This window comes from Dasypus novemcinctus, chromosome 18 (genome assembly GCF_030445035.2).
Source record: "Dasypus novemcinctus isolate mDasNov1 chromosome 18, mDasNov1.1.hap2, whole genome shotgun sequence".
Lineage (NCBI taxonomy): Eukaryota > Metazoa > Chordata > Mammalia > Cingulata > Dasypodidae > Dasypus > Dasypus novemcinctus.
The window spans coordinates 2,784,002-2,810,980 of record NC_080690.1 but is presented as its reverse complement, the minus strand read 5'-3'; the positions used below and the strand labels follow the sequence as shown (position 1 = coordinate 2,810,980).

The window sequence follows — 26,979 nt, the reverse complement described above, 5'->3', positions numbered from 1 at the left end:
GACAAGTTCAAAGCCAACCTCAGCCCCAGGGCTCACCCCAACACCTGCTGTGGGTCAGCCCAGAGGGGGGGAGCCCGGAGCGCCAGGCGCCCCGCTGGAGGGGACAGAGGTGAGAGCAGGTCCTTTCTTAGCAAGCAAATCAGAAGACAGCACTGGAAAGTGGCCACTGTAGCATCGCTAAATACCATTTATTAGCTCACCTGCCCTGGCCCCCCTCGGCTACCCCCGGGCCCGCTGATGATAAATAATTCGGATGGGCTCTCGGGCAGCCGTTTCATTATCTGAGGAAACAGTGGCCATCGTGACTCCTGGTCTGACGACTTCCTTTAACGCTCTCTATTGGGACGGACATTTTTGGTGGACTTGAGAGCAGCTGAAGATTCCAATTTCAAACCCCAAAAAACTGGCTGGAAAGGAAGGAGAAAGGCGTAACTGGACACTGCCCCCCCCTCAGACCACGGTCCCTGGAGGGGCCTGCGGGGAGCCAGGGGGGAGGGGGTCTGGGGCAGGGGGTTGTCCGGCCCGGAGGACCCCAGGCAGCTCTGGAGCCCCACTTTCTCCTCCTGTGGCCAGGCCACGTGGGGCGCCCCGGCCTCCTGCCAGGGCACCGTGGAGCTGCCAAAGATCTTAAGGCAGGGGCAGTGCCCGCAGGGGGCCAGTGCCGAGCGCCGCAGGACTGCAGGTGGAGCAGGTGCTGGACAGGCCCGGCCCCGGGGGCTGGCTGCGTTACTCGGCCTTAAGGAGCCCTCGGCCCCAGCGGGATGGCGGGTGCGGAAATCGCGACAGCAGGGAAAGGGTGAAAAAGAGGTGGGGACCCCAGGACGCCTCCCCCTCCCGGCACTGCTCCCGCACACCTGGGCATCTTATTAAATGTGCCTCAGGCAACAACGAGGAGGAACCTAGAAAAGAGCAGGCAGAGCGAAGCAGCAGGGCACACGGGGACACGCGCCGTGCGCTTCCACGACAACGAAGGGTCTAGAGCAGGCAGCTCCGCAGGGACAGAGGGCGGGTGGGCAGGGGCCGGCTGGGGGCGGGGCTGTGCCTGCAGGGCCAGGGTTCCTGGGGGGATTTCAGCAAAGGGTGGTGCTGGGAGCACAACACCGTGAAAGTAACTCACGCCAGTGAGCTGCACCCCAAACGGACAAAACGGGGTGCGGGCGTCTAAGCGCAATGAGAAACCTGCTGACCTGAGAAGACCTGTTCCGTAGGAGCGAAAGTCCGTACATTAACACAGGAGCAATGAGGCTCTGCTTACAACTTGATAGCCAGGCCCTTCCGCAGCCCTGACCTGATTAAACCTCCCCAGCCCCCGAGCGGCGGGCAGAGGCCCCGCCCCCGGCCCACAAGCCCCGCCCCCGGCCAGCAGGCCCCGCCCCCGGCCAGCAGGCCCCGCCCCCAGGCCCCGCCCCCTGCCCGCAAGCCCCGCCCCCCGGTCCACAAGCCCCGCCCCGGCCCCGCCCCTGGCCCGCAGGCCCCGCCCCGCCCCCGGCCCGCAGGCCCCGCCCCCGGCCCACAAGCCCCGCCCTCCAGGCCCCGCCCCTGGCCCGCCCCACCCCGCTCACCGAAGGGCCGCGACGACCCTCAGCAGAGCGTGCAGGAGGCCCAGGAGGCCGAGGCCGAAGGGCAGCAGGGGCACCGGCGCCTTGTCCCGGTGAAGGGCCTGCAGCCGCTGCCACTTGAGGAGCAGGTGCGCGTCGCCGCAGACCCGCCAGCCCCTGTACCGGGAGCGCGCGCCGGGCGCGGGGTCTGCGAAGAGAGCGCGAGTCGGTCCCCGCGGGGCGGGGCGGGGGCGGGGCAGGCCGTGAGAGGCGGGGTGGGGCCGGGCCGGCCGGGGGAGTGGGCGGGGCAGGGGCGGGGCCGGTCAGGGAGTGGGCGGGGCAGGGGGCGGGGCCGGTCGGGGAGTGGGCGGGGCAGGGGGCGGGGCCGGCCGGGAGTGGGCGGGGCAGGAGGGGGCCGGGCGGGAGTGGGCGGGGCAGGAGGGGCGGGGCAGGAGGGGCGGGGCCAGCCGGGGAGTGGGCGGGGTGGGGAGTGGGCGTGGCTGCGGGGCCTGGGCGGGGCGGAGGGGCGGCGGGGCGGGGCGGAGGGGCGGCGGGGCGGGGCCTCTGAAGGCCGAGCTCTGGCGTGACCGCCTGCGCGGGCAGCGGGTCCACTCCCATAGTGCCCGGCGCTGGGGGGGCACGTGGGTTCGGGAGCCGGTCTGCGCCGGCGCAGAGGAAGTTTTCCGTAAATAGAAAGTCTGCGCAAGCCCCCCACGGATGGCTGCCGGTGGCTCCCCTCTCTCGCCGCGCCTCAGCGGTTCCCAGACGGGCCTTGACCCACCTGCGTGCCTCCTGATACTTTATTTATGCCTTAAATACACTATTTTTTTTTTTTTTTTTTTTTTTGTTTTTATAAAGGTTATTTATTTCGGGTAGGAGCATACAGATAACAGGCTACAAGCATAAGTTACTTCCCTCACCAAAGTCTATTTTCATATGTTGGAGCAAGATGGCTGCCGACATCTGCGAGGGTTTAGGCTTCCTGGGTTCCTCTCTTCCTGGGGCTTGCTCCTGTTTCCTCTGTGACCTTACTTCCCAGGACTCCAGCTTAAGTGTTCAGCATCAAACTCCCACCATCAAAAAACCTCAACTCTGTCCTTTGCCATGCCTTTTATCTGTGAGTCACCACCCACCAAGGGGCAGGAACTCAACACCCCAATGATGTGACCCAATCAAAGCCCTAATCATAACTTAATCACCCCCAGATACAAACCAGTTTACAAATATAATCCAATACCTATTTTTGGAATTCATCACCATTTCAAACTGCAACAATCTGTTTCTGTCCTTGCTTTCAATTCTTCTGGGTTTATACCCAGCAGTGGGATTGCCAGATGATATGGCATTTCTATAGTTAGCTTCCTCAGAAACCACCAAACTGTCCTCCACAATTGCTGTACCATTCTACATTAAATACACTATTAGTTGTAAAACTGACCCACAAAGCTGAGGGAAGAAAGCACAGAAGGCCCCTCTTTACAAGGAAAATATATGATCAGAAATAATCTCCTTAAAATGGAAATCAGCTGGATTTGAAGCCAAAGAAAACATCTCACGTTTTTCAAGTCCCCCCGTACTTGAAACGCCTGGAAGGAAACTTGCCACTTTAACCCTGTCCTGTCAAAACCTTCCAGCTTGAGTTGGTTTATTAGAGGCTTGAAACACTTTATATAAACAGCCTAATCTATAAAATAGTAATGGGAGTAAAACTTATTAGCAGTTTTAAAAATATGTCTCACTTGATGCATATGATTCAACAGAAACCTAATTAAGCTTTTAGCTTTTCTCAAAGACGCAGCCTATTCAAAGCCGAAAAAAAATTCAGCACACACCGTATGATTTTACGAGTCTAGGGGAGCAACTTCTCCCCGTGTCTCCTGCCACGGAGGTTTTGCGAGAAGTGACTCCTGACTTGCCTGAGATTTGCTTTCTGTTTTGTCGGTCATGGCACTGCGCCCCCTCGCCTGCCCCCCATAAGTTGCGTGTCACCTTCTGCCCTCCCGGGCCTCGGCCTACCCCAGCCTGGCCTTTTCAGTCAACACGGCCATGTCGAGGCAGCCTGTGTTTTCGGGGTGGTGACAGGCGTTGGGGATCTTTGTCTCGGTGCCTCTGGCAGCTTGTACCGGGCGGGAGGCGCCACACGGCAAATCCCCCACCGCTGACATGTCCGCCTCCCCCTGAGAGACACTGAGGCTGCTTCCAGGATTCTGCCAGGAAAATAGCCGCTGCAGTGACCGTCCAGGCTCAGGCCGCAGGCACGTGCGAGAGGCTGGGCTAGAGATTACGCTCCTTTTAAAACCGGTGCTGCGCCCAAGGCCCTGGCAGTCTATCAGGAAAAATATCTACATTTTGAACCGTTAAGAGGCAGGCGCCTGCCAGGCAGGGGCTGCTCCCAAGCTGGCCCGCTCAGCCACCTGCCCTTGCTGGACTCTGGGGCCGCCCACATGGTACAGCCTGTCCTGGCAACCCTGACCACTCTCAAGCCCTCCACATCCGTCCATCTAGCCGTCCATCCGTCCATGCATCCGTCCATCCATCCATCCATCCAGCCATCCACCTACGGCACCACAGACCCCATCAAGAAGCACTCACTACGCAAAGGCCGAGCATGGCACCCAGGGCAGGATATGACACAAGCCCACGAAATGCTCCCATTCATTTGCTTACGCCAAAGGCAGAGAACACAGATGTGTCCACCATCAGGGCCCGAAAAGCTTTCCAGAGCCCCCAGATGGCCCCCTCATCTGTCTGCTCATTGTCTATTCTGTCTGCTCCCTGTATCTGCTCATTGTGTCTGCTCATTGTGTCCATTCATTGTCTGCTCATCTTCTTTTGGAGGCACTGGGAACCGAACCCAGGACCTCCCATGTGGGAGACGGGCCCCTAACTGCTTGAGCCACATTCACTCCCCTCTAGTCATCGCTTATAAGTGACGTTATACAATTTTTGTCCTTAAGTGTCTTGGTTATTTCCTTGAGCATGTTTTCAAGTTTCTTCCATGCTGCATCATGTCTTAACTGCATTTTTTCTCTTAGCCAAATATTCCATTGTGTGTATGTACTATATTTTGTTTATCCGTTTGTTGATGGACACTTGAGTTGTTTCCAGCTTTGGGTTATTGTGAATAAGCCACTATAAACATTTGTTTACAAGTATCTGTTTGCGATCCTGTTTTCGCTTTCTTTGGGTGTATACCTAGAAGTGGGATTACTGGGTCAAATGATAATTCTCTATTTAACTTTTTGAAGAACTATCATGTTTCTTTCCAAAGTGACGGCACCATTTTACATGCCCACTAAAAATGCACTAGAGTTCTAATTTCTCCACATCCTTTCCAACACTTATTTCCATTTTTTAAATGACAGCCATCCTTGTGAGTTTGAAATGGTTTTAATTCGCATTGCCCTAGTGGCTAATGATGTTGAGCATCTTTTTATATGTTTATTGTCTATTTGAATATCTTCTTTGGAGAAACGTCCATTCAAGTACTTTGTCTACTTTCTACATGGGTAGTTTGTTTTTTCATTATTGCATTGTAATAATTCTTTATATATTCTGGATATTAAACATTTATCCAATATGGGATTTGAAACTATTTTCTCCCATTTTGCAGATTGTCTTTTCACTTTCCTGGTAATTCTCTGCAGTGCAAAACAGGTTTAATCTTGATGAAATCAAATACATCTCGTTTCTTTTGTTGCTCATGCTTTTTGGTATCATACCTAAGGATCCATTGCCAAATCCCAGGTCACGAAGATTTGCCCCTATATTATCTTCTAAGCATTTTACAGTTTTAGCTCTTACATTCAGGCCTTTGATCCATTCTGAGTTGGTTTTTGCATATGGTGAGAGGTAGGCATCTAACTCCATTCTTCTGCTTGTAGACACCCATTTTTCCCAACACCATTTGTTGAAGAGACTATTCTTTCTCCACCACATGGACTTGTCGCATTGGTCAGCCACAGGTACGTGGGACTAGCACTTTGTCCACCTCTGTGCCGTACCACTCTATTTTGATGGTGCATTACTGCCTCCTAGTAATGCTATTTGCAATCAGGAAGTTGTGTGGTCCCACCCCTGTTCTTTGTCAAGATTGTTTTGGCATTTGGGGCCCATTGCAGTTCCATATAAATCTGAGGAACAGTGTTTCCATTTCTGCAAAATGGGCTGCTGGGGCTTTAATAGGGATTACACTGACTATGTTAGTTTGGGAATATTGACATATTAGTAACATTAACTCTCAATCCATGAATATGGGATGTCCTGCCATGAATTTAGGTCTTCCTTAATCAACACTCGTTTGAGAGACAAGTGAGGATCAGGGTTGAGGTGCCTAATTCCTAATGTGCCACCATGTCATGAATGCATGAAAATACTCAGTCATGAATATGTGAATATGCTTACAATGCCCTCCAACATGACTACACACTGCTTATGAATATTAAATACATAACATGAATATAAGAACATACACTATCATGCATTTTAAATATGTGCTGTGTCATGAAAACACACAGCACACACAAAATAGTATTATGTCATACTGTAACATGAAAATGTAGGTATGCAAATATATACTATATTGTGAATATATATGAATATGAATACGTATGCACACACAAAATATCATGAATTATAGGAGATCAAAGTTTTAAAAACAAACGTCAGTTATCACCTAACCACAGATTGAAAGCTGACTCCCTCCTGTGTGCCACTGCTCATATATTGGTAGAGTCTGCCTGGAGTACTGCAGCTTCTCCGTTCATTGTGGAAAAGATCCATGGGCGATTGGTGATACCTGGCGAGTGTGATGGTCAGAAAGAAGAGGCATGTGTGCCACACGTGTGGTCTTCTCTCTTCTAAGAAACGCCTACGCTGGCATCTCCTGAGTTACTGCTAGTCTTGTGGCTCATTCACGAGCCCATCTCCCAGCCTGTGGCACCTGCTACTAACCCCACCCAATCTAAATGTATTTCAAAGGTTTAAAAACTAGTCCTAGCAAACACAAAAGAAATGGAGAGTTTGGGACAAGAGAAAAAGCCCTTGCTCTCAAAGTAATGTTTTTCAGTTGATGATAGCTTGAGCTATCGTATAAGCAAAAGTCAGAGAAAATCCAGGCAGGGATGAGGATAAAATAAAAACTCTGGTAATCATCCTGATTGAAAAATCTTCTGATGCTTTTTTTTCCTTCCAGATTTATTTTATTTATTCCCTCCCTGCCTCCTCCCCCCTGTTGTCTGCTCTCTGTGTCCATTCGCTGTGTTCTTCTGTGTCTACTTGTCTTCTCATTAGGCGGCTCTGGGAACTGATCCTGGGGCCTTCCAGAGTGGGAGAGAGGCAATCATTCTCTTGTGCCACCTCAGCTCCTTGATCTGCTGCATCTCTTATTGTCTCTCCTCTGTCTCTTTTTGTTATGTCATCTTGCTGCGCCAGCTCTCTGCATGGGCCAGCACTCCTGCATGGGGCAGCATTCTCCTGCACGGAGCAGCACTCTGCGTGGGCCAGCTCTCCACGTGGGGCAGCGGTCCTGCAAGGGGCAGCACTCCTGCATGGGCCAGCTCTCTGCTCATGTCGGCTCACCACGTGGGCCAGCTCACCTTCACCCGGAGGCCCTGGGCATCAAACCCTGGCCCTCCTATAAGGTAGACAGGGGCCCAATCGCTTGAGCCACATCCGCTTCCCCCAATGCTCTTTTAAAAAGGTCCTGCATTGGCTTCCTGGTGCTGTCGTAACAGATGAGCAGAGGCTTGGTGACCTGGGGGCTTGATGGCCCGGGGCTCGTGTTGGCAGAGGCTGTCGCCTCTCTCCGCTCTGCCTGCCCTGGTCTCTGCCGGGCTGAGTGACAGCTCACCTGGCCGCAGGGTGGCCGTGGAGGCAGGACAACACCCCAAAGAAGGCCATGCCCTCATCCTAACGTGTCACCTCTTGGACAGCGGCTGCAGGTGTGATGACAGCAAAGGCCCTGGAGATGGGAGAGGGGCCGGGACTACCCCAGAGGGGCACGGCGCCCTTCAGGGTGGGTCACTGGGAGATGACAGAGGGCAGAATGGTCAGAGGCCGGCCGGCAGCTGAAGGCAGGGACCGCGAGCAGGGAGTGCAGCGGCCCCGGGAGGCCCTCATCGACAGCCGCGAGCGGCCCGACTCTGCCCACACGGTCATTGGCGGGATACGGTTCTCAGCCTTGAGCTTCCAGAGAGGGATGCTGGTGGCAGGCTGGCAAAAGCCACCCGGGTCATGGAGGCGTCTGACAGTGGCGACTGGGAAGGCACAAGTCCTGGCCTCACTACCTGACCGCGACACGCTCTTCGTCGCGGGCTCACGTCCTCGTCCGGGAGATAAGCCCCCGGAAGGGGCAGCGTTCTCCTCATGGGTCCAGGAGCACCGTCAGGCCGCTCGGCGCTCTTTCATTCGCTCTCGCGCGTCCATCCGTTCACTGGGCCTCGTCAAGGACGGTGCCCCAGCCCTGCCCAGCCCTGCCCAGACCTGCCCAGACCTGCCCAGCGCGGCTTCCGCACCCTCGGCTTCCGCCTTGCAAAAGCGCTGCTAGCCCTACAGCGGGGGCCAAGGGCCATTGGCAGCTGAAATAGAGTTCTCTTCTGTCCATCAGTAAAGCTCCACGGAGCGGCCACTCGCTCCTGTCCTCACCGTCTCCGGCCGCTTTCGGGCAACGGTAGAGCCAAGCGTTAAAAACACGTGCCTGTCCCTCTCTGGGAAAGGATCGCCAAGCCCTGGGCAGCAGGCCGCCGAGACCCCGGCACATTCAGGCACGGTGACTCCAGGTCTGCTCCGAATGCGCCCCCATCGCTGTGCCCACTTCTTCAGGCCGCTGTCGTCAAGAGGCCCGGCAGGGCGGCTGGAAAAGCCCTTCCAGGTTTGGGACCACCCAGCTGGTGGGAGAAGCCCCCTATCACAGTGGAGCCCCTTCCCCGGGCGCACACACGTGGAGGTACCTGGGATGCCAACAGCACTCTGCAGCCGTGTCACCACCTGAAAGGACAGCGTGTCAGCCGGCAGGCACCAGAGAGGAAGGCCGTCAGCTTGGACTTGGAGTCCAGGACAGAGTGCGAGCCACGGCCTCGAGCTCAGTGTGCGAGCCACGGCCTCGAGCTCAGCGTGCGAGCCATGGCCTTGAGCGCAGCGTGCACGCCATGGGCCCTCGACCTCAGCATGTAAGCCGTGGCCCCTTGAGCTCAGCGTGCGAGCCACGGCCTCAACTCAGCGTGCAAGCCACAGCCTCGAGCTCGGCGTGCGAGCCACGGCCTCGAGCTCGGCGTGCGAGCCACGGCCTCGGCTCGGCGTGCGAGCCAAGGGCCCTCGTGTGCTGCCCCTGGGCTGCACTCCTGGGGATGCTGCTACTCCATGATGGAAAGGCAGCGGGAAGCCTCCAGCCACGACCCAGGAGAGCGGAGCAGCGCAGCGCGGGGGCGAGGCTGGAAGGGCAAGGGCCCCCCGGAGCTGCCCTAGGACCTAGAGCCATGGGGTGGCCAGACAGAGCCAAAGGGAAGGACAGAAGAGCTGCGTGACTGCCCTGCAGCACCCAGCAGGGCTGCTGGCTATAGGGGAGGCCTGGGAGGGCTGGGGGGGGAGGTGAGGAGGGTGGGGGGGAGAGAAGAAGACAGGCGGGGAAGGGGGTGGGGGCCGGTGGGTGTCCCCAAGAGCAGGCCTGACTCGCAGGGCCGGCCTCCCTGCTCCCACCGCTTGCCCTCTGAGCTCACCGCCCTTGGCCGCGGCTCTCGGGGAGGCCCCGTGGGGTCTGGGGGGGCCTGACGCCACCGCCCACCCCCCGTGCCGTCCTCCCCCCCAACCCCTGCCGCCGCGGGCGCCCCTCCTGTACCTTCCTGGGCGTCCTCAGGATCCGCGGCACCCAGTAGGGCAGGGCCACCTCGTGTCTGGGCCTCGGGAGGCAGCCCCCGAAGTGGTGGCACGGGCAGGGACAGGCCCTGCTGGTCCTGGGGGTGCAGAGACGGCCCGACTTCTGGACCTAATAAAGAGGAGGGGGGGACAGCACCCGCCACGGCCCTCAGCACAACTCGGCAAACTGAGAACGACGGGACGCCTGCTTGGCCTGGGGCAGGGCCCCTGGACTCACAGCCAGCGTCACCCTTATCGGCGAAAAACTGACAGTGACACCGCTAACTTCAGGGACGAGACAAGGATTTCTGCTCTCGCTGCTTGTGTTAAATTAACACTGTGAGGGACTCGAGCCAGCGAGCCCGGCAAGGAGGGGAAGCATCTGTCTATGGATGGCATAATCCTCTAGGTAGAAAGTCTTCCGGGGGAGCCAATGTGGCCCAGAGGTTGAGCACCGGCTTCCCACAGACACGGTCCCAGGTTCAATCTCCAGCCCTAGTACCTAAAAAAAAAATTATGAAATCTACAAAAAGAGCTATTAGAATAAATGAGTTTAGCAAAAATGTGGGATACAAAAATCAGTTATATTTCTAAACCCCAGCAAAGGACAATCATAAAATGAAATAAGAAACAATAGCATCAAAAACATGAAATCCTCATGGATAAAACTGACAAGATGTGCAAGACCGGTGCACTACAAATCCCAAACTGTTTGTTGAGAAATATTACAGAAGACCTAAGCAGATATAAAGATGCTCCGTAAGTGCTGGCCAGAAGACTCGATACTGTTGAGAAGACAAGTGTCCTCACATTTTTTTGCTTTTGTTTTTAGGAGGTACCAGGGACTGAACCCAGGACCTCGTACATGGGAAGCTGGTGCTCAACCACCGAGCTACACCTGCTCGCCGAGTCTCCCCAACATGATCTATAGGATCAGCACAATTCCAGTCCAAGTCCTTGATGGGCATCTTTCTTGAAAGTGACAAACTGATTCACCAAATTTGAAAAGAAAAACAAAGTTGGAGAACTGACACCGATTTCAAGACTTATACTCAACACAGTGTGGAATTAACATGAAGATGTACAACCGGACCCAAGGAATAAAACGGGGGCCTGAAACAGACCCACACGTACAGGGATAATAGATTTTTGACGAGGTACAAAGGAAATTGAGTGGAGAAAGGCGTCTTTTCGACAAACAGTGCTAGCACAACTGGGCATCCAAATGCAAAAATAACAAAAACAAAAAAGAAGAGCCTTCATCTATACCTCATACCAGATACAAAATTAACTCCAGGAAGCAGGGGCCGCACCGTGACCCGTGTGTCGTCCTGACTGCGGCGCCGGCTTCCCAGGTGCACACCTGCGGCAGAACTTTCCAAACTGCGCGCGTCCCACGCGTATACCTTATCTTACGCCAACCATAGCCCATCCATCCATTTTTTAAAAATCTGGTTTAAAGAGAAAATACTGTCTCCCCGAAATGCTTAGCTATCATTCCCATATTTCTAAACTGGAGAGCTGCCGGGTCCTCCAAAGCTCACCTGGACCCCAGGTGCTTGGGTCACTTACCTGCCTTTGGGGGCGCAGGGACAGGGGCACCCAGTAGGGCAGAGCTGCCTCGGCCCTGGGCACCGGCAGGCGGCCCCCAAACCTGACCTGGCACACACAGCAGGACTCTCGGCCACCAGTGCTGGGGACACGGCGCACCTGGGCAGGGGCGGACACGGCAGGGCTGACGTCAGGCTGCGCGGGGAGAAGAAGCCGGGCGGGCGCAGGGGTCGGGGCGCAGGGCCGGGCCCTCAGGGAGGCGAGCCGCGCGCCGCCCAGAGCCCCCGAGGCCATCCGAGCAGGTGCGGCCGATGACCAGGGGCGCTGGGAGCACCCCCACTTACCGCCACGGGACCCTAGGCTGGGGTGCCCTCTCTGAAAATGGGGAAACGCGTGGGGGCTGGTGGGAGCGGGGCAGAGGCCGCGCTCGCCGAGGCCGTCCCTGCCGTGTCTGCCGGGGCTCGGGGGGCGAAGCAGGGAGGCCTCATCGCCACCCTGGGCGGGGAGCCCGAAGCCCCAAGACCCAGCGGGTGGATGGGGCGCGCCTCCCCGGGCCCCGGGTCCCCGCGGGGTGAGTCAGGAGCCTGGGGCAGCGGGGGTCCACGAGGGGCTCCAGGGCTCAGACGTCCCTGTGTGCACACCCGCTCGGGAGACGCCACCTCGGGCTCCACACACGCGCACACACGCGCGCGCACACACGCACACACTGCACACGCACGCGAGTCGGCCGGGGGAAGGTGGCCGAGGCTCTGCCTTCCTTACCGAGGGCACCTCTTTCCGGAAGGTGTGAAAGGAGCTCCTGGAAAAGAAGAGAGAGGCTCCCAGCACTCGGGCTTGGGGTAAACTGAGGGCAGGATGCTGGGAAGGGTCTGGGGCGGCCGTCTCGCGACTCCTGTCCCCGAACCCCAGTGGGGGGTCATCCTCCCAAGCGCGGGAGGCGTGGGGGCTGGCCTCGGCAGCGGGCATGGCCCGCGGGCCGGCCTGGGGGGGCCCTGTGGGGGCTCTCGTGGAACCCCGCGCTCCTGAGCCCACTTGCTTCCGGAACGCTCCAGCCGAGGTGCGCCCGGCCCGGCGGGAAAGGCGGGCACGTTCCACGACGGCCAGAGCCTTCCCCGGATGCGCCGCGCTGACCCGCAGCCCAGGAGGAAGTTCCCGTCCCCTGTCCCGTTCCACACAGCGAGCCACGACAGCCACGGCCACGCAGAGCGTCCCCTGCAGCCCATCTCATCGGCAGGGATGTGCCAGAGCGCTCGGACCCCAGAACCCCGGAGAGCAACGCGAGTCCCGCATGGCCGTCGTCGTCGCAATAATCCTTACCGTCGCCGTGTCGTGGCTTCACGGCTCCGGCCCGTGGACCCAGCTCGCCCAGCGCCTGGGGGGCGTGGGGCCCGCGCTGCCCACCCACACGGGCCTGTGGGCGCCTCGCCGGCCCTGCCCGCCCTGCTCGCCCATCGCTCGGGACGAGCTCGAGCAGCGCCAGGACCCGCACCCAGCCCCCTGAGGCGGAGGAGGCCGCTCCTGCAGGGGCTGCCGTCGGGCCGCTCTTGTGGCCCCGGTGGTCCTCCCACCCGAGGGACACAGCAGGGAGAGCAGAGCTGGGCGGCGCAGGGGCGGCTGCAGCACGGACGGGGCGTGGGGCGCCTCGAGCCTGGGGCCCCCCGGGCGCTCCCGGGCAGACAGCGACTCGCCTCCGGGTGCGCGGGCCCGTGCAAGCCGGTCGCTGCGGGCAGGCTGGGGGCCAGGGGCACACCCGGGGGGCTCAGTGTGTCGGTAGGGGGAGCCCATGCCCTGCTGGCCTCGAGGCGTCCCCGTGGGAGCAGAGCGTGCAGCTCAAATGCCGAGGGGGAGGCTCACCCCCACTTTTAGAGACCCCAGCACGTCGCATGCACCGTCTCTAATGCCCCAAAATGCCAGCTGTCCCCCGCGGGTGCCACCGTCCTGCAGCAGCAGAGCCCCCGCCTGTCCTCCGCCAGGGCCCCTTGGGGACGGGGTCCCCAGGGTCCACTCCAACAGCCCCTCCCACCTCGGCCATGGCAGGGGGCTGCCTGGTCCCCACGGGGCCCAGAACTACCCACGGGCTGGGCCTCAGGTGCCCAGCTTGTGGCAGGGCCGGGGGTCAGGGGGGCAGAGGGCTGGAGAGCAGGGGCCCTGCGGCAGGGCCGGGGGTCGGGGGGCAGAGGGCTGGAGAGCAGGGGCCCTGCGGCAGGGCCGGGGGTCGGGGGGCAGAGGGCTGGAGAGCAGGGGCCCTGCGGCAGGGCCGGGGGTCGGGGGGCGAGGGCTGGAGAGCAGGGGCCCTGCGGCAGGGCCGGGGGTCGGGGGGCAGAGGGCTGGAGAGCAGGGGCCCTGCGGCAGGGCCGGGGGTCGGGGGGCAGAGGGCTGGAGAGCAGGGGCCCTGCGGCAGGGCCGGGGGTCGGGGGGCGAGGGCTGGAGAGCAGGGGCCCTGCGGCAGGGCCGGGGGTCGGGGGGCAGAGGGCTGGAGAGCAGGGGCCCTGCGGCAGGGCCGGGGGTCGGGGGGCGAGGGCTGGAGAGCAGGGGCCCTGCGGCAGGGTCGGGGGTCGGGGGGCGAGGGCTGGAGAGCAGGGGCCCTGCGGCAGGGCCGGGGGTCGGGGGGCAGAGGGCTGGAGAGCAGGGGCCCTGCGGCAGGGCCGGGGGTCGGGGGGCAAGGGCTGGAGAGCAGGGGCCCTGCGGCAGGGCCGGGGGTCGGGGGGCGAGGGCTGGAGAGCAGGGGCCCTGCGGCAGGGCCGGGGGTCGGGGGGCAGAGGGCTGGAGAGCAGGGGCCCTGCGGCAGGGCCGGGGGTCGGGGGGCGAGGGCTGGAGAGCAGGGGCCCTGCGGCAGGGCCGGGGGTCGGGGGGCAGAGGGCTGGAGAGCAGGGGCCCTGCGGCAGGGCCGGGGGTCAGGGGGGCAGAGGGCTGGAGAGCAGGGGCCCTGCGGCAGGGCCGGGGGTCGGGGGGCAGAGGGCTGGAGAGCAGGGGCCCTGCGGCAGGGCCGGGGGTCGGGGGGCAGAGGACTGGAGAGCAGGGGCCCTGCGGCAGGGCCGGGGGTCGGGGGGCAGAGGGCGAGAGAGGCCGGACCTTCCCGTCCCGTGCCCCTCCCCGGGCCTGGTGCAAGTGGGCGTCATGCCTGGCAGCCCCCCCCGACCCCCGCAGGAAACCCACTCACTGTCTCCGGTGGGTGGGCCTCTGGGTCCGCGGGGTCCCCTCCCGGGCTCTTTATTCCCTGGAAAGGAGAGAAGAGTTGGGACCGGCCTGGCACAGGGCTGCCCGTGAGGCCAGGGCACCAGTGACCTCGAAGTCAGACAGGACGGGTGACGTTTTGTACCATACGTGAGCCGAGAACAACAAACCGAGCCGCCAGGCCACAGGGGTGTGTCGGGGGTCTTAGAACTGCAGTTTGGGGGGCACAGAGCAGGGGGACCCCAAATCGCGTCCATCCTGGCATTTCCAGGCCAGGGTTTCACAGGAGACTAGACGAGGTGTTTGTGTTGGGGGTACCAGGGGCTCCAGGCATCCTTCCGTCACCAGTGACCACAGCGTGGCCTTGTGGTCTGCCTTATGGTGTCCGATGTCCTCGGGGTTTTGAGGAACACGGTGGCCTGAGGCTGGCCACAGATCGCCGTTTGTGACATCCCCGAGCCCAGCCCAGAGTGCCCTGCAGGACGGCCTCCCGGCTCCCTTCCAAGGCTCGGGCCCAGCAGCTCCGGAGAGAGCACAGGCTTGGTCCAGGCTTGGTCCAGGCGAGTGCAGTCCACGTTCCTGAGTCGACCCGTCAAGGTGTCCGCCATCTAACCAGGAGCGCGTGCCAGGCTCCCAGCTTGCGTCCTCAGTGGGGGTGAAACGGCAGCGCGCAGGAGCAGGGCCTGGTACCCACTGACCCGGGGCTCATGGCGACTTTGTAGAACACGAGCGCCGCAGGTGATGAGAAGCGAGCGGAGCCCTCTGCACGAGAGCGCACCGCGCCACAGGAAGGCCTGGCTCCTGGCCGAGGGGAGGCACAGACCCGGCTGGAAAGGAAGGAGCGGCTGTGGGGAGGACGTGGGAGCCCGCCCGGCCCCTCTGCATTCATGTCCACCTGCCCGTCACTCTCTCTGACACCTTATCACACCCCCAGAGAGACCGGCCCATTTGGGGCAGGGCAGAGGTGCCTGGCAGCCCCCAGAGCAGTGCAGCACGGCCGCAGGTGGGGCAAGCTTGCTGCCCACTCGGCAGCAGGACCACCGAGGCGGGTCCAAGGCCATCTCCCCGCATCCCGTGGCCTCCGTGATGATGCACTTGCCAGCTCCCCCCTCCCCTGCCTCTCTCTCTTCCCCCTTCTCTGTCCCAAGGTCCCCAGACCACCTCCCCTACAACCTCCGTGCGGCAGTGGGCTGCAGAGCATGAGGCTGAGTGGATGCCGTGGAAAGGATCTCCAGAGACCCTGGTGGAAGGGCAGCAGCGGAGGTCAGAGGTCGCAGGCAAGGCCCCGTGATGTCCCTGCACCAGGAGAGGGAGGGCCCTTCAGAGCCCTCGTTCAGACTCGGCGTGCCTCAAGCTTTTCCCATGTCTTGGAGGGGCGAAGGAGAAGGTGGAGACGCGAACCCGGGGACGCAGGAAGCTGTGCGTGCTCACGGCAGCACAACTCACCACCAACGAGACGTGGAAGGAGCCCAAACGTCCGCCAGCAGCAGGTGCACACACCACATGGTCTGGCCATGTGACGAAACACCGGGCGGCCGCCAAGAGAAAGGAAGCTCGGACGCACGCCACGACGTGGGAGAACGCAGGAGACACGACGCAGACACAAAAGACCACGGGGCAGACTTCCAGAGGACGGCAGGCCAGAAAGACGTGGGACTCTCTTCTCTCCCAAGAAAGTGGCTAGAGGCCAGGCAGCCACGGCCTGGAAAACAATGTTCTAGGGTCTAGGACACTGGGAAGAGGCTGGACACTGCCCAGAGGAGAGAGGGGCGCAGGAGAAGGACTTCAACGGGAAGTCCGTGAGCAGAGGCTGCAGCTGTGGCCCCCGGGGCCGCCCCCCACCCTATGAGCAGGGTGAGAATTTTGAATTCTCAGGCCTCGGGCTGGCAGCGACCGCCACAGGAGCCACCTCCCAGGAAGTGGGGGGGGGGGCCCAGCCTGAGGCTGACTCAGCGTCTGACCCACGGGTCTGCTCTGCTGTGTCCCTGCAGCCCTTCAGGCTGGGTAGAGCGGCACCACTATTTGCCCCGGGAGCCGGCAAGGGGCTGAAGAGATCCGGCCCTCTGGGTCACCCTCACTACTGTGTCCACCACTTGAGGACGCAGAGGGGAGTGGAATTGTTTCCTACCCGGGGGAAGGGAGGGGGCGGCCAGCTAAGGCTGGGGACCTGCCTCTGGGAAGGTTTGCTCTGAGAGGCTCCTGGCCTCCAGGCGGGAGCCTCTGTCACACAGGTCCAGTCCATGTTTCAGCAAAAACCCTCCAACCGCAGGGAACTGAGAGGGCTGTCACAGATCGCCACCTACTGGCAGACCGAGGAAGTGCATGTGAGGAAATTAAGTAAGAGAGACTTTTCCCAGCCTTCACAACCTCCCTCCCCAAGGCCCTAGGAAGCGGGTCTGCAACCCATTACAAGGTCCGGGGATCAGATTTAAGAAACTAGCACGGCACACAACAGGTTAAACCAAGAATGAAAGAACAGCATTAACAGCCTCCTGCCAATAAGTCCCTTTTTTAAAAAAAAAGAGATTTATTTATTTAGTTAGTTAGTTCTCTCCCCTTCTCTCCCCACCCCGGTTGTCTGTTCTCTGTGTCTATTTGCTGCGTCTTCTTTGTCCGCTTCTGTTGCTGTGAGCAGCACGTGTTTCTTTTTGTTGCGTCATCTTGTTGTGTCACTTCTCCGTGTGGGCGGCGCCATTCCTGGGCAGGCTGCACTTTCTTTTTCACGCTGGGCAGCTCTCCTTACAGGGCACACTCCTTGCGCGTGGGGCTCCCCTACGCGGGGGGGCACCCCCGCGTGGCAGGGCACTCCTTGCATGCACGAGCACTGCGCGTGGGCCAGCTCCACACGGGTCAAGGAGGCCCGGGGTTTGAACCGCAGACCTCCCATGTGGTAGACGGACACCCTAACCCCTGGGCCAAGTCCGCCGCCCAATAAGTCCCTTTGGAAGGGAGAGAAACCAAGCATTAGAGTAAACTCACCATCATAATCAGATGCCTCACCATCAAAAAAATATATGAGCCATCCTAAGAAAATGGAAGAAATGGCCCAAGAAAAGGAATATATCAAAGCCCCAGATGAGACAGGATTTGAGACAACTAACTAATCAATGAGATTCATGCAAATGTGCAAATTCAAATTAATGAGTTAAAGACAATATAGCTAAAGAGATAAAGGACATCAAGAAGACATTGAGGGAGATGGATGTGGCTCAACTAACTGGGCTCCCATCTACCATATCGGAGGTCCAGGGTTTGATGCCCAGGGCCTCCTGGTGAGGGCGAGCTGGCCCATGTGGAGTGCTGGCCCATGCAGGAATGCTGCCCTGTGCAGGAGTGCCACCCTGCGTGGGAATGCCACCCAGCATAGGAAAGCTGCCCCACACAGGAGTGCCAGCCTATGCAGAGAGCTGGCACAGCAAGATGATGCAACAAGAAACACAGAGGAGAGAAAATAAGATGTAGCAAAACAGGGATTTGAGGTGGCACAAGATAGTAATCTCCTCTCTCCCACTCCAGAAGGTCACAGGATAGTTCCTGGAGCCACCTAATGAGAATACAAGCAGACACAGAAGAACACACAGCAAATGAACACAGAGAACAGACTATTGGGGGGAATGGGGAGGGGGAAAAATAAATTAAAAATATATTTTAAAAAAGAAGACACTGAGGGAGCACAAAGAAGAATCTGAAAACCTGAGTAGAAAAATAATAGAGCTCATGGGAAGGAAAGACATGGAAGGTGAGATCAGAAACTCTTTAGGGAAACGGACTTTGGCCCAGTGGTTAGGGCGTCCGTCTACCACATGGGAGGCCCGCGGTTCAAGCCCCGGGCCTCCTTGACCCGTGTGGAGCTGGCCCATGCGCAGTGCTGATGCGCGCAAGGAGTGCCGCGCCACGCAGGGTGTCCCCCGCGTAGGGGAGCCCCATGCGCAAGGAGTGCACCCATAAGGAGAGCCGCCCAGTGCGAAGGAGGGAGCAGCCTGCCCAGGAATGGCGCCGCCCACACTTCCCGTGCCGCTGACGACAACAGAAGCGGACAAAGAAACAAGAAACAAGACGCAGCAAAAAGACACAGAAAACAGACAACCGGGGGAGGGCAGGGGAATTAAATAAATAAAAATAAATCTTAAAAAAAAAAAAAAAAAAAAGAAACTCTTTAGAGGCATGCAACAGCACACTCAAAATGAGGGAAGAAAGAAAAAGTGATATAGAAGGCAGAACAACTGAAATTGAAGAGAGCAAAGGCCAGAGAGAGAAAAGAATAGAAAAGATTGGGCACGGGCCCAGGGTGTTGAAGCACAGCAACATACATGTCATCGGAACTCCAGAAGGAGAAAAGAAGAGAAAGGGGGCAGAAAGAGTATTTGAGGAAATAATGGCTGAAAATTTCCCAACTCTCATGAAAGAAATGAACCTACACGTCCAAGAAGCCCACCGTACCCCAATCAGAAGAAATGTGAAAAGATCTACTCCAAGACACACACTCAGAATGTCAGACATCAAAGGTAAAGAGAAAATTCTGAGAGCAGCAAGAGAGAAGCAAACCATCACATACAAAGGGCGCCTAGTAAGATTAATATTGGAAAAAACAGGCTTTAAATGTGAAAAGCTGTAAGAGATACAGAGGGCCATTATATATTAATAAAAGGAACAATCCACTGGGAAGAAATAACAGTCATAAATATCTATGCGTGTAACCAGGATGCCCCAAAATTCATGAGGAAACTGGAAAACTGAAAGGAGAAAGCGCTATAATAATAGCTGGACATCTCTATAATAATAGTTGGAGACTTCAACACACCACTCATATCATTAGAACAACTAGACAGAAGATCAACAAGGAGAGAACCTGAACAATATGATAAATGAGCTAGAACTAACATACATTACAGAAAGTTGCATCCCAAATCAGCGGGTTATGCAATCTTCTCAAGTGCCCATGCATCTTAATCCAGGATAGACCACATGTTAGGTCACAAGACAGGTCTCAGTAAATATAAAGACATTGAAATTATCTGTACCATTTATGTAATGTAAGTATCTTTTTAAAAATAAAAGAATGAAATGAAAAAAGAAATTATACAAAGCACCTTCACAAATCATAATGGAATGGAACTGGAAAGCAGTAATAGATGGGAAAGGGGGAAATTCACAAATGTGTGGAGGCAAAACACACTCCTAAACAAAAAGTGTGTCAAAGAAGAAATTATAAGTGAAATTAGTAAATCTATGGAGATGAATGAAAAATGAAAATACAACTTATCAAAACTTATGGGATACACTAAAAGCAGTGCTGAGAGGGAAATTTATAGCTGTATATGCCAACATTAAAAAAGAAGAAAGAGCTAAACTCAATGACCCACTGAGCAACTAGAGAAACTAGAAAAAGAATAGCAAACCATTCCCAAAGCAAGGAGAAGGGAAAAAGATAATAAAGATTAGAGCAGAAATAAATGAAATTGAGGGGGAAAAAATAGAGAAAATCAACAAAACCAAGAGCTGGTTCTTAGAGAAGATCAGAAAAAATGACAAACCTTTAGCTAAACTAACATAAAAAGAGAGAAGATGCAAATAAATAAATTCAGAAATGAAAGGGGGAAGTTATGACTGACCCCACAGATATAAAAAGGATCACAAGAGGATATTATAAGAAACTGTATGCCAACAAACTAGACAACCTAGATGAAATGGACAAATTCATAGAAACACACAAACAACCTATATTGACTCTACAAGAAATACGAAAACTTAATAAACCAATCACATTTAAAGAGATTCAATCAGTCATCAAAAATCTTCCAACAAAGGAAAATCCAAGACCAGCTGGCTTCACAGGTGAATTTACCACGTATTTTGAGAAGAATTAACAACAATCCTGTTTAAATTCTTCCAAAAAATTGAAGAGGAGGGGAAATTACCCAACAGATTTTATGAAGCCAACATCTCCCTAATACCAAAGCCAGATAAAGATGCTACACAGGAAATGAAAATTGCAGACTAATCTCTCTAGTGAACATTGGTGTGAAAGTTCTAGACAAAATACTTGCAAATAGAACCCAACAGCATATCAAAATAATTATACAGTAACAATCCCCCCAAGTGCAGAGGCAATGACCAGTGCAGGATGGTCCAATGATGGGCCCTTGATGTTAACAACTATATTTATGAGCCTTTTGTGCTTGAAATTTCAATTTGGCTTAGTGTTGCAGGGTGCCTAAGAGTTACCTCCTGAGAGCGTCCATGTTGCTCAAATGTGGCCACTCTCTAAGCCAAACTCAGCATGTAAATGCATTACCTTCCCCCCAATGTGGGACATGACTCCTGGGGATGAGCCTCCCTGGCACTGGAGGGATTACTACCAAGCACCAACTGGTGATGCAACTGGAAAAAAGACCTTGAATAAAAGTGGGAAATGGTAAAGACAAATGAGTTTACATAGCTAAGAGACAAAGTGAGTTGGGAGGTCATCAGAGGGGTTGTGCTTATGCACATCTCAGCAGGCTCTCACAGACAGCCAAAATAAATACAACCCCAGGTACTGGTGCTCCTGAGGGCTATGAGACACCCAGGTCTTACAATCATGGCAGATGGCTCCAGATTTTGGTGTCTTACCAGTGGGCCCTACTTTGGAATTTGTGCTCCCAAGTGTGATGGAGTTGGACTCAGATGTGACTTCTTTATGCATGCCTCTTCTGTCCCTTTTATTGAACCTGTGGTTGGTGCTAGGGTTGGAGTATATCCAGGTGACTTGAATCTCTGGGTTGTCCATGTGCCGTCTGGGCCCTGGGCCTCAGCAGAGTTGTATCACCTACTCTCCAGTTCGTTGGACTTACCAAGGTCAGCTAACAAGGAGGTGAGGATGGTTAACCGCCACACCAAGGAACTGAGATAGTCTACAACTGCAAGCAGGAGAGTACCATCCATCAGTCATGTCAGATTGAAGCCCCCTCTCAATTAAGAGGTGGTGTGGGCATCATCATCCCAGAGACCTCAGGATTGGGGAATAAAATATGGACTAGAGTAGACTTACTGTTATTCTACTATAAAATTGTGACTCTAGCAATGGAAAAAATTATATCATTGATGTGGAGACAGTGGCCACTGGAGTTGCTGAAGGCAGGGAGAGGGAAAAAGAGGTGTAATATGGGGGCATTTTGGGGACTTGGAGTTGTCCTGAATGATATTGCAGGGACAGACACAGGACATTATAGATCCTGCCATAACCCACTGAATGGACTGGGAGAGAGTGTAAACTACAGTGTAAACTATAATCCATGCTGTGTAGCAGTACTCCAAAATGTATTTATCAAATGCAATGTACCACACTAATTAAAGAAGTTGTTGATGTGGGAAAAGTGAGGGGTGTGGGGAGTGGGGCATATGGGAATCTCCTATATTTTTTTAAGATAACATTTTGTGTGATGTATGTATGTCTTAAAAATAGATGTAAAATATATTTTTTAAAAAAGAATTATAGACCATGATTAAGTGGGACTTATTCCTGGTATGCAAAGCTAGTTCAACATAAGAAAATTAATTAATGTAATATACCACATTAACAAATTGAAGGGAAAAGAAAAGACATGATCATCTGTTGACACAGAAAAGACGTTCTATAAAATCCAGCACCCTTTCTTGTTAAAAACACTTTGGAAGATAGAAATAGAAGGAAGATTCCTCAATAGGATGCAGGGTATATATGAAAAACCCACAGCCAACATCATACTCAATGGAGAAATTTGAAAGCTTTCCCTCTAAGATTGGGAACAAGACAAGAATGCCCACTGTCACTGCTGTTTTACAATATTGTGCTAGACATTCTAGCTACAGCAATTAGACAAAATAAATAAATAGGGTGGCAGACTTGGCCCAGTGGTTAGGGTGTCCGTCTACCACATGGGAGGTCTGCAGTTCAAACCCTGGGCCTCCTTGACCCGTGTGGAGCTGGCCCATAAGCAGTGCTGATGCACGCAAGGAGTGCTGTGCCACGCAGGGGTGTCCCCCGCATAGGGGAGCCCCACGTGCAAGGAGTGCGCCCCATAAGGAGAGCCACCCAGTACGAAAGAAAGTGCAGCCTGCCCAGGAATGGTGCCGCACACATGGAGAGCTGACACAACAAGATGACGCAACAAAAAGAAACACAGATTCCCGTGCCGCTGACAACAACAGAAGCGGACAAAAAAAACGCAGCAACTAGACACAGAGAACAGACAACCGGGGTGGAGGGGTGGGGAGGGGAGAGAAATAAATAAACCTTTTTTAAACAAATAAGTAGCAAGCATCCACATAGGAAAAGAAAAAATAAAACTCACTATTTGTGGATGAGATGAGCCTATATTTAGAAAATTCTGGAATGTCTGACAAAGCTACTTGAGGGAATAAATGAGTTCAGCAAAGTGGCAGGATCAACACACAAAAAATCAGAAATGTTTCTGTACACTAGTACTGAACAATCTGAGGAGGAAATCAGGGGAAAATCCCATTTACAATAGCAACAAAAAGACTCAAATTCCTAGGAATCAAGTTAGCCAAAGAAGTACAGGACTTTTATTCAGAAAACTATAAAACAATGCTAAATCAAAGAAGACCTAAACAAATGGAAAGACAGTCCATGTTAAGGGATTGGCAGACTAAATACCACGAAGATGTCAATCCTACCCAAAATGATTTCTAGATTCAATGCAATACCAATCAAAATTCCAACAACCAACTTTACAGAAATAGAAAAGCCAATTACCAAATTTATTTGGAAGGGAAATGCACCCAAATAGCCAAAAGCATTCTTAAAATAATAATTAAAAAAAAAACAATTTGAGAAAGCTTTCACTGCCTGACGTTGAAACACATAACAAGGGAAACGGACTTGGCCCAGTGGTTAGGGCGTCCGTCTACCACATGGGAGGTCCGCGGTTCAAACCCCGGGCCTCCTTGACTCATGTGGAGCTAGCCCATGCGCAGTGCTGATGCGCGCAAGGAGTGCCGCACCACCCAGGGGTGTCCCCCGCGTAGGGGAGCCCCACACGCAAGGAATGCACCTGTAAGGAGAGCCGCCCAGCGCGAAAGAAAGTGCAGCCTGCCCAGGAATGGCGCCGCCCACACTTCCCATGCCGCTGACGACAACAGAAGCGGACAAAGAAACAAGACACAGCAAATAGACACAGAGAACAGACAACTGGGGGGGGGAATTAAATAAATAAATAAATAAATAAGTCTTAAAAAAAAAAGAAATACATAACAAAGCTACAGTGATCAAAATGGCATGGTATTGGCATAAAGACAGACACATTGATCAGTGGACTAGAATTGAGAGTCCAAAAATAAACCCTCACCTCTACAGCCAACTGATTTTTTACAAGCCTACCAAGTCCACGGTAATGGGACAAAACAGTCTCTTCAACAAATGGTGTGGGGAGAACTGGATATCCATAACCACAAGAGTGAAAGAGAGGGGAATGGATGTAGCTCAGATGGTTGAGCACCTGCTTCCCATGTATGAGGTCCTGGGTTCAATCCCTTGTACCTCCTTAAAAAAAAATTCTTATGGGAAGCAGATATGGCTCAAGCAGTTGGGCGCCTGCCTACCACATGGGAGGTCCCCATTCAGTTCCCAGTGCCTCCTAAAGAAGACGAGCAAGACAGTGAGCTGACGTCACAGGCTGGCTTGGAGAGCTGATGCAGCAAGATGACACAACAAGATGGATCAGTGAGATGATGCAACAAAGAGACACAGCGGGGAAACACAATGAGAGACACAACAATGAGGGAGCAGAGGTGGCTCAAGTGTTTGGGTGCTTCCCTCCCACATGGGAGATCCCAGGTTCGGTTCCTGGTGCCTCCTAAAAGGAAGATGAACAGAGCAGACAGCAAGCAAAAACAATGAGAGGGGAGAAATAAATAAGTCTGAAAAAAAAAAAAAAAGAGTGAAATAGGACCCTTATCTCACTCCCTGAACAAGAATCAACTCAAAATCTATCAAAGACCTAAAAATAAAATCCAGGACCATAAAACTACTAGAATAAAAGGTAGGAAAACATCTTAAAGACCTTGTGGTAGGTGGTGGTTTCTTGGACCTTACACCCAAAGCACAAACAACGAAAGAGAAAAAATAGATAAATGGGACTTCCTCAAAATTAAACGCTTTTGCACCTCAAAGGACTTGGTCAAAAGGGTGAAAAGGCAGCCGACACAATGGGAGAAAATATTTGGAAATTGTACATCTGATAAGGGTTTAATATCCATGATATATAAGAAGATGCTACAGCTCAACAACAAAAAGACAAACGACCTGATTAAAAAATGGGCAGAAGACTTGAATAGATGTTTGTCAAAAGAGGAAAATGACAAAAAAAAAAAAAAACGTGAAAAAATGCTCAACATCCCTAGAGATTAGTGAAATGCAAATCAAAGTTACAATGGGATGTCATTTCACACCTATCAGAATGGCCACTACTAAAAAAGACAGAAAACTACAAGTGTTGGAGAGGATGTGGAGAGATAGGAACTGTTATTCACTGTTGGTGGGTGTAGTAGTTTGAAATAATTGATGAATTCCAAAAAGAAATATTGGATTACGCTTCTAATCTCATCTGTACCTGGGCGTGATTGAGTTATGATTAGGGTGTTGGTGGGTAGGGACTCAGAGAAAAGGCACGGCCAAGAACAGATTTGAGAGTTTTTGGATGTTGGAGTTTGATGCTGAAGCCTTAAGCTGGAGCCCTAAGGTAAGCTCACAGAGGAAACAAAAGCCAGCCCCAGGAAGAGAGAAACCCTGAGCCCAGGAAAAAGAAGCCCCAGGAAAGGAGAAACCCAGGAAGCCTGAGCCCTCGCAGACGTCGGCAGCCATCTTGCTCCAGCACTCAAACTAGACTATGGCGAGGGAAGTAACTTATGCATTATGGCCCGGTGTCTGTAAGCTCCTACCCCAAATAAACACCCTTTATAAAAGCCAACCAATTTCTGGTATTTTGCAAGAGCACCCCTTTGGCTGACTAATAGAGTGGGAATGCAGAATGATCCACGGTGGAGGACTATTTGGCAGTTCCTGGGGAAGCTGCATATAGACTTGCCGTGGGACCCTGCAGTACCACTCCTGGGTGTATACGCAGAAGAACTGAGAGCAGTGACACGAGCAGGCGTCTGCACACTGGTGTTCAAAGCAGCAGTGTTCACGTTGCCGAAAGATGGAAACAACCCAGGTGTCCACCAACCAATAAATGGATAAAGAAATTGTGATGTACACACGCGGTGGAATAGTATACAACCATAAGAAGAAATGAAGTAATAAAGCAAATGACAGCATGGATGAGCCTGGAGGACATTATGTTGAGCAAAGCAAGCCAGACACAAAAGGACAAAAACTGCGCTACTGTGAACAAAACATGTGTAACTTCATGAACTAAATAACTAGAATATAGGTCACCAGAAAATGGAATGAGGTTCCAGAATGGAAAGCTGAGAGTTTACTGGTGCAGAATTGGTAAAAAATCGTTTGTTAATCTTTGGAAATGAATAGAAAGGTGAAAGCACATCATAGTGTTTGTAACAGCAGTGCTATGACACTGGTTGAAAGGGGAAGTCTAAGGTCATGTATATTACTAGAAGGAAAGCTAAAAAATGTAACATGGGCTGAATAGCATAGCAAAACCTCAGAGAAATATGAGTATGGGTAATTTTGCATATATAAGACGGTTTTTCCTTGAAACTGAACAAATGTATGTTAATGTTGCAAGATGTTAATATAAGAGGAAAAAAACCATTATGCTAAGTGAAAGAAACCAGACACAAAATAGTACATATTTTATGATTCCATTTATATAAAATGTAAATATAAATCAATTTATAAAGAAGGAATTAGATTAGTGGTTATGTAGGACTGGTGAAGGATAGACGGATTGAGAGGTGACCTCTAAGGGGTGTGGAGTTTTTCTTTTTGGAGTGATGAAATTTTTCTAAAATTTGTTGTAGTGATGAATGCACAGCACTGTGATTGTACTAAAAGCCATTGATTGTACACTTTGGATAGATTGTATGGAATGAGAATATATCTCAATAAAACTGCTTTTACAAAAACAGCAGTACCACCAGTATCAGATTATTTTTAAGAAATATAAAGTATTTCTATGCACAAAAAACTAAGTATCCTGACTTAATGGTCAGGAAAATTTGTGGTAGACTTTGAAATGGACACACTCAAAAAAAGATTACCAAGTGCCCTGTCTGCAAATCTTTATCAGTCAGCCAAAGGGCTGCTGATGCCGAGGACCAGAACTCTGTTGGCTTTTATCAAGGGTACTTATTTGGGGTAGAAGCTTGCAGTTACCAAGCCATAAAGCATAAGTTACTTCCCTCACCAAAGTCTGTTGCCAAGTGTTGGAGCAGGATGGCTGCCGACGGCTGCCAGGGTCCAGCCTTCCTCTTCCTCTTAAGGCTCTGTGATCCCAGCTTCTTTTTTAAAAAAAAGATTTACTTATTTTATTTATTTCTCTCCCCTTCCCCCCCACCCCAGCTGTCTGTTCTCTTTGTCTATTTGTTCTTCTTTGTCTGCTTCTGTTGTTGTCAGTGGCACGGGAATCTGTGTTTCTTTTTGTTGCGTCATCTTGTGTCAGCTCTCCGTGTGTGTGGCGCCATTCCTGATCAGGCTGCACTTTCTTTCGCGCTGGGCGGCTCTCCTTATGGGGCGCACTCCTTGCGCGTGGGGCTCCCCTACGCGGGGGACACCCCTGTGTGGCAGGGCACTCCTTGCGCACATCAGCACTGCACATGGGCCAGCTCCACACGGGTCAAGGAGGACCGGGGTTTGAACCGCGGACCTCCCATGTGGTAGACAGATGCCCTAAGCACTGGGCCAAGTCTGCTTCCCTGGTCC

The 26,979-nt window shown here is 53.7% G+C and overlaps 1 protein-coding gene across 1 annotated transcript; it reads right to left on the bottom strand.

Moving 5' to 3' along the window:
- Window positions 1-203: 203 nt before the first annotated feature.
- Window positions 204-11,906, bottom strand: C18H16orf95 (chromosome 18 C16orf95 homolog). The gene is made up of 6 exons (XM_058279519.2): window positions 11,703-11,906; window positions 10,962-11,135; window positions 9,373-9,519; window positions 8,489-8,525; window positions 1,563-1,746; window positions 204-407 (listed from the first exon to the last, which is right to left on the bottom strand). Exons 1-6 carry the CDS (start codon window positions 11,904-11,906, stop codon window positions 389-391), a joined length of 765 nt encoding a protein of 254 aa, XP_058135502.1. The 3' UTR covers window positions 204-388.
- Between the last annotated feature and the right edge of the window lie 15,073 nt (window positions 11,907-26,979).